We start from the raw sequence: 7,083 nt of genomic DNA on the forward strand, positions 1-7,083 counted from the left end.
CTAACTCACTGCGTCACAATTAGCTGTCAATCAAGAATGCCGCCTTCATGTAACCTCTGTGAGTTTATACTTCCACGTTTTTTTTTGTGGAGAGATTTTGATAAATATTGAACTTATCAACGGTTGGAGAAGTACTCAGATCTTGTACTTAAGTAAAAGTAGGAATACTCTGTTACAAGTAAAAGTCCTGTATTCAAAGCCAGGTTACTCAAGTAAAAGTATAAACACATTTGCATCAAAATATACTTAAAGTACCAAAAGTAACTATGAAAATTGGTAAGATTTTGACAATTATTTAATTTATTAACACTGAATGTAGTTAATAATCTTATAATTGTCAAATTGATAGTGTAGCACAGAAAGGTGGAGGAATTTGCGAAAATATTAATAGATACTTTAACTTTTACCCATTGTTCACTACCCTGAATATACAATCCAAACAGGCATCATGACCATCATGTGTTACTTACTTGACTTTTTTGTTTAAATGTTGATCGGAACAGTAAATCAAAGACACAAACAAAAACAGTTTAGTTGATTTGTACTTTATTATAGAATAATAAAATTATTTTTGCATTTCTCATCAAGAGAGAACATAATGTGCACTTTAATAAATTAATTTCAAAGAAATAAAAATGTTAACATTATCAAGCTTTAAGGCCCAGTTGTGTAATACATTACTGTTCAAGCAGTAGAGAAATTGTATTATTAGCCATCAAAGCCATTTAAAGTCTGTGGACAGGACCTTTATAGCCTCGTGAAAAAAAAAAATACTTTTCATATGCAAGAAAGGCACCCTTAAGCAATTTACAGATAGCAAAACTGAGCATGTTGTATGACAGGAACAATCCATGGGCTTTCCTTGTGTTTGACATCTCGTTTCAAAGCAACAGACAGTTCTTATTGGCCTCTTTTCATATGTAGCAAAGCTCAATCAATAACTACAAAAAAATCTATTCCAATATTAAGTCTTAAACTACCATGTCACATTTTCAGGCTCCTCAAACTCTTCAAAAACAGCTGTGCTTTCAACGTTGATAATATATTTCATCATACCAGAAAAAACGTCTGCATGGGCTGTAGAATATTTCAAAATCAAGTGTTTACAATTTTAATTTGTTAGGAGATAATACTTGTTATATTCTACTACAGAATATTAATTTGCTAAGCGATGCACTTACTCACCATTTAACACAAAGGGAAAATATCTGAAAAAAACAATGATGAATCAAGGTTGTCATTAACACATTAAAATACATTTTTAAGACTGCTGTGACGGCAAACCCCTAAGAGGTAAACATGCAAAAACAAATCAAAATGGCTAACAAAAATTAAGATGGCGGACATAGTTTTTTGCATTATTCTGATTCAATAGCAGTCAACAAGCAGGATGGCATTGAGTGTTAGGACACTTGCAATGCCTCATCTTCCTTTAACCTGCCAGTGAAAACAATCTGAATATGGACTTACTGCACATATACATATGTGCACTTGAGTGTTTTTAAGCGTATCATAATAACCCTAATTGGTTAAGTATTGTAATTATGATTGATGTGATGAGGAGGAAGTACATGCACATACAAAATGGTGGTAAACTAAACATATTTTTCAGGGGGGCAGCAGACAACTTTTAAGCAGCCACACAACAAACACATTTTAATCTCAATCTCAGATTCAATTCTGTCTCTGAATAAGTGCACCAGCTGAATGTTGAAAATGCAAGAGTCACAGAAAATATCTATAAGCATTTTGTATTAAGATAATATGGCAAATCTTTCTCATCTCATCCACCCTCGCTCCTGATTTACAATTTGAATACATCACATTTTTGTCAGCAGCAGAAGGGACACATGGATCAAGTAACAACACGCATACTGGATCAACAACAGTGCATGTACAGTACATTGTTATCATGGGTTTCTCAGGTGAATCCAAAATAACCTGATATGTTATAAGTGGAGTCTGTGCATTGCACATGTGGCCCTGTAACTCCTCACTACCCCTACTGTGCTCTGGATTGGGAGGAGGGAATATGTTTAGTCCAGCAGCCTCTAATCATTATTGATGCACAAGGTGCAAACAGCACCCAGTAAAAAGACAGGGTTTGTCAACAAAACAAATTAAAAGAGGTTGTATGTTTGTTCTAAAAGGTCATTGTAAGTGGGTTATTCATATAACTAAATTTAAATGAGTTCAAATTAGGATATATAATGTTCATATATGCAGTCTTTGTTCACACTCTAGTGATTAGGATTTTGAGGAAACATTGCTTTAAAGCAACATTAGCTATTTGTAAGAGCTTACAAATCATTTTAAAGGTGTAATAGGGAGAATGGCACCTCTGAACATCTGTTCTTTAACTACATCACTTAGGTGATTGCTTCATTCATTCTCCCAGGAGAAGTGCATAAGGCTTCATGGCACTAAGTTGATTTTAGTGGAACTGGGTCATATTAAATTGACAAAATGTTTTCTGATTTCCCTCGACTAACTATGATTTACGGAGTTTCCTGATGTACAAAAAGCTTTACCTTCTGCTAGGGCAACTAAAAACTTCTAACTAACAATTGCAGCTATCGGCGAGTTAGCCGTTAGCCGTGCAGTCAGGACTTGCACTTGTGAAGTTAAAAGCTGTCCAACAGTTGTGTGTGGGGGGGGCTAAATAAAAAACAAACAATAACTACATACATAACGTTGCATTAACATGCAGAAGGACATCCAGGCCACCAGCGTTGTGTAACTGCTCTTATTGCAACAGCTTAGACATGCAGCATCTCATGCTCAGCTTGATAAACCTACTGCAATTCACTATTCAGACATAGTCCAGCACTTTGTCTTTACCGATTGCTGATAAGAAATCTTCTCCAAGTAAGTTTGTCCGATCCAAATTTACAGACAACTAGCTGAAAGACAAAACTAAACAGCCAGATAAACATTAACTAATATTTCTGTGGTTGTAGAAACAGAACGGGAGCTTTGGGTCTAAATACATGCTGAGGATGCTTTGAACTCTTTTTATATTTCAGATATTCCCATCATACCAGGCCCCACCTATAGTTCTAATTTCATTCATTATTTTTTTTGGAAACAGTCCATGCAGTGATATGTATGAAAGTAAAAGATGACATTTCACATTGCCAAAGACAGACATTGAATAAGGAGAGTGAGTGACACTCCTTTTCGACAAAGTCTCTGAATACAAGCACTTGTATGAAAACAAAAAAGTATAAAGTCAGTCACAGCTCTTTGTCAAGTTAGCTGGAGTTAGTGGTGATTGTGGTTGATGGTTGCATGTGTCAGTGTGTTTTTGTGTGTGTGATAGAGTGGTTGTATGTGAGGGCATGTAACTGTGGCATGTGTGAGGTTCAACTAGACAATAGATTGTTGTTATATGCACCCATGTTGGCTTTGATACAATCATACAGTCTTTTCCTTTGAGTTAATATGAAGGACTGCTGTAAACAAATTATTTGTATTTGCTTCTAACATTAGTTTAGAAGGTGTCAGACTGCAGGCTCAGAAATCACTATCTTTCCTGGGTCTTTATTTAAAACAAACATCAATTTGATCAACTTTTTTGTATTGATGTCATTGTATATGAACAATCTGTTTTTGTAAAAAGTTACATCTCCAAATATCCTTAGATAAAGACCAACATTTTTTATTTTCAAGGAAAGTTTGTATTTGTGTACATTTCCTTAAAATGATGTGTGTGTGTGTGTGTGTGTGTGTGTGTGTGTGTGTGTGTGTGTGTGTGTGTGTGTGTGTGTGTGTGTGTGTGTGTGTGTGGTTATGCCAGGTGTATGTGTGGCGACTGACTGAGGAACTCTGGGGGAGGAGCCTCCTCCTCCGCAGTCTGTAAGAGGTCTGAGGGGTCCGGTTCCTGGGACAAGAAGTTGAAATGTTCTTCAGCTGGCTCTACCTTGCACTCACTAATTAAGAGTTCTGTTCCATCCCAGTTGCTGAGGTCAACGTGGGCGTTACCGTGTCTGCTACCGTTGCTGCTACCGTTGCTGTTGTTGAGCGCGGAAGACAGACCGGGGTTATGGTTGCTCAAAGGCTGGCTGAGGTTGTGCACAGAGAGGGAGCCTCCCCAGTCTGAAGGCCTCTCGTCTGGGCTCGATGAGAGCAGCAGCAGGGGGTTGACCTCCAGGCTCATGTTCCTCCTCCAGACCCCCTCCTGTGACTGCACCCCCGCACCACCGTCCGCTTCCTGCTCAGCATCCACACTGGACCCAAGAACCACAGATGGGCCCAGGCTGCCCTCATCCAACGGCAGCACGTCTTTCATTTCATCTGGGAGGGGGTCGGTGGAGCATCGGAGGTGGGAGGGATGCAGCAGGGGGGGGCAGACGGAGGGTGAAGCCCCCTGAGGATGGAGGTGGAGGAGGCAGGTCAGGGAAGTGTGCTCTTTTGGAGGTACCATTGGGGGTGACCAAGGTTGGATAGGGGCTATCAGGAGGCAGCAGGGGGGACGGGGAGAGAGAGGCTGTGGACGGGGGGTAGGATGGAGGGGCTGAGTCCGGGGGGCCGTCGTCATCGGAAGGAGCCAGGATGAGACGCAGGCCTCTGGGGTTGGCGCTGAGAGAACGGCGTAATCCTCCACGGTTTTCTCCTCCGCCTCCAACAAGATCCCCCCCCTGGGGAGAAGAGGGTCTGATGACGGAGGTCTGGTAGTCTGAGTTGAGGTGCTGGTGGTTGTCCAGCTCGAACAGCGGCAGGGAGGAGAGAGTGAGGGCTGTGGGGCCTTTCTGGAGGACCTGGCGGTAAACGTCCAACAAAGAGTCCAGCTTTGACTCAATGGAAGTCACCTTGGAACAAGAAAAAAGAGAGCAAGAGAGTAGAGAAAAACAGAGAGAGACAAAAATCAAATCAGCACAGGTTAGATTGGATTTGATTCAACTTTCTTGTCATTGCAAATAATAAAAGTACTGGAGCAACACAATGCAGTAAGCATCTATCCAGGAGTGAAAGAGAAGCAGTCAAGCGTAAAACTCCTCTGTTATCAAACTCTGCACCGTGATATCCATACAACAGGATATCTCAAAACATACAGGTACAGTTTTTAGGTAAGAGTCAGTGACCATGACCTTGAAATAGGACGATGTCGCAATTTAAAATTGAAGAGGAACACATTTGTACACATTGCCTACAGAATATTGAAACTGAAATTGATTGGAGTGAGTCACAGGAAAGGCTGCAGGGCAAGAATTCACGTAAATCCATTGTTCATTGTACTTTTGATTGGAAATAAATGTACGAAACTACGTTCTTGCCTTGACTTGGAATTTGCCCTGCGGAAGTTTCGCTATCTGGTGCCCCAGCGGCAGTTTCACTTTGAGTTACATTTTCAGTTTGATTTCCTATGAATCAGCCGCTACAGTGCTGATGTAGCTTTTCCTGTAAGATTATTTTTTGGACTCACCTGTCTCTCCACCTTACACACCCGTCCCAGCATGCTCATGCCCTCCAGCGACTCTCCATCTGGATTCAGTTTGTCCCGCACCTTCTTATCCACGGGAATCTGGCCTTTTCCCAGAATCTGATCCACCCTGTTGATACATTTGAAAATACTGATGTTGTAATAGAAGCAAGGCACCCGAGTTTCATTTCAGGTTATCCCAAGTCAGGCAACAAACCTAAAGCAGCAGCGGGAGGTTAAGATTAGAGTTAGTAAAACAGTAAAACACACATCGCTTGGCTGTGTCAGTGCCCGAAATGGTCAGAATTAAGGAAAAACAGATTGGATATCATTGAGTATGTAGTTTGCATGGGTTATTATTCTCACACATGAAAACCAATGTGCACCAAAAAAATCATCACATTTTCATAAGGAAAGGGATAAAAGCAAGTCATTTATGAGCACTACATCCCAAAATGATGAGTACAAATACAGTCAGAAGCAAAAGTTATGACAATGCATTTTTTTAAGCGTGTTTTTGTGTGTGTTCACAGACTGAAAACACGTTGAAAAACATCATTACTGAAATGACAAGGTTTTTGCAGCCGAATCGCTGTGTATGTAGATTAATGTTTTATTTCTATTGTGTTTTAGGACATTTTAAATCCAAGTGAGATGCTTAATGCAGTGCAGCATTCAAATTATTGTGAATCTGTAGCCAGCTTAATGAACATTAGAGTATTGACCAAGAACAAGTTCTTCGACACTGTTATGTTGAATTAGTGAAGTTAATACAGTTTCTATATCTCTAACATGCATCGATCTACGGGAGGCCAGCACCACAAATTATTTAGATTTTAGTTAACACAAAACACATGAAGTAATGGGAAACACTTACAACTGCACACAGGTTAGCAACATTCACACACACACGACACCACACCCACACCCACACATACACACACACCAGACACACACACACACACACACACACCACACACACACACACACACCACACACACACACCATCAAGAGTTTCCTTCTTTCTGGTTAAGGGAGAATGGATGAAGTATGGAACTATGGAGGAGATCTAATGAAGCAACAGGGATGTTTAGGCCATAAGCGTTAGTACAAATGTTTGTGTACAGTATATGACACCTGGTGGAAATAAAACCTCATCAATGCTGGAGTTAATGCATTACATGAATCATGTTTTTGAAAATCACTTTGGCAATGAGTTTTCATTTAAAAAGCCCATTTGTGGTGTCTTATGCAACTCCAAACATTTGTTCCCTAAAGAACGTCAAATCAAATGAAAATCATCAGCATCCCTGCAAGCACGCCTGTTTTCATGTGACATTTTACAGCAAGTCAGACACATTTGGGGACAGAAAGGGAACTAACGGGGACCATAGAAGGAACTAATGGGATTCTACCTGTATGCGAGTTTAAAATTAAATGAAATTTAAGTAACCCTGAGCCAGAGAGCTTTCTTCCTGGCGTTGCTGTAATAATAGTGCAGGGCAGGGAGAGGACATGTGCCTGGGTCGGCTGCTCAGGCTGGGACCAGAGCCCGCTGCACTGGCCAGTCCTAGAGACAGGAGAGAGACTGGGTCAGAAACATCTCACGCTCACGCTCACACACACACACACACACACACACACACACACACACACACACA

General features: G+C 40.6%; 1 protein-coding gene across 1 annotated transcript; it reads right to left on the minus strand.

Annotated features, from left to right (window-relative positions):
- Window positions 1–539: 539 nt before the first annotated feature.
- Window positions 540–5,552, minus strand: kcnq5a (potassium voltage-gated channel, KQT-like subfamily, member 5a; the record flags this gene model as incomplete). Its single annotated transcript, XM_034152548.1, is given in 3 exon segments — window positions 540–4,348; window positions 4,350–4,811; window positions 5,426–5,552. Coding segments are annotated over 3 exon segments (1,147 nt in total), but the record flags the coding sequence as incomplete, so codon positions are not given.
- Window positions 5,553–7,083: the final 1,531 nt, after the last annotated feature.

The sequence above is a fragment of the Trematomus bernacchii genome, unplaced genomic scaffold (assembly GCF_902827165.1).
Source record: "Trematomus bernacchii unplaced genomic scaffold, fTreBer1.1, whole genome shotgun sequence".
Lineage (NCBI taxonomy): Eukaryota > Metazoa > Chordata > Actinopteri > Perciformes > Nototheniidae > Trematomus > Trematomus bernacchii.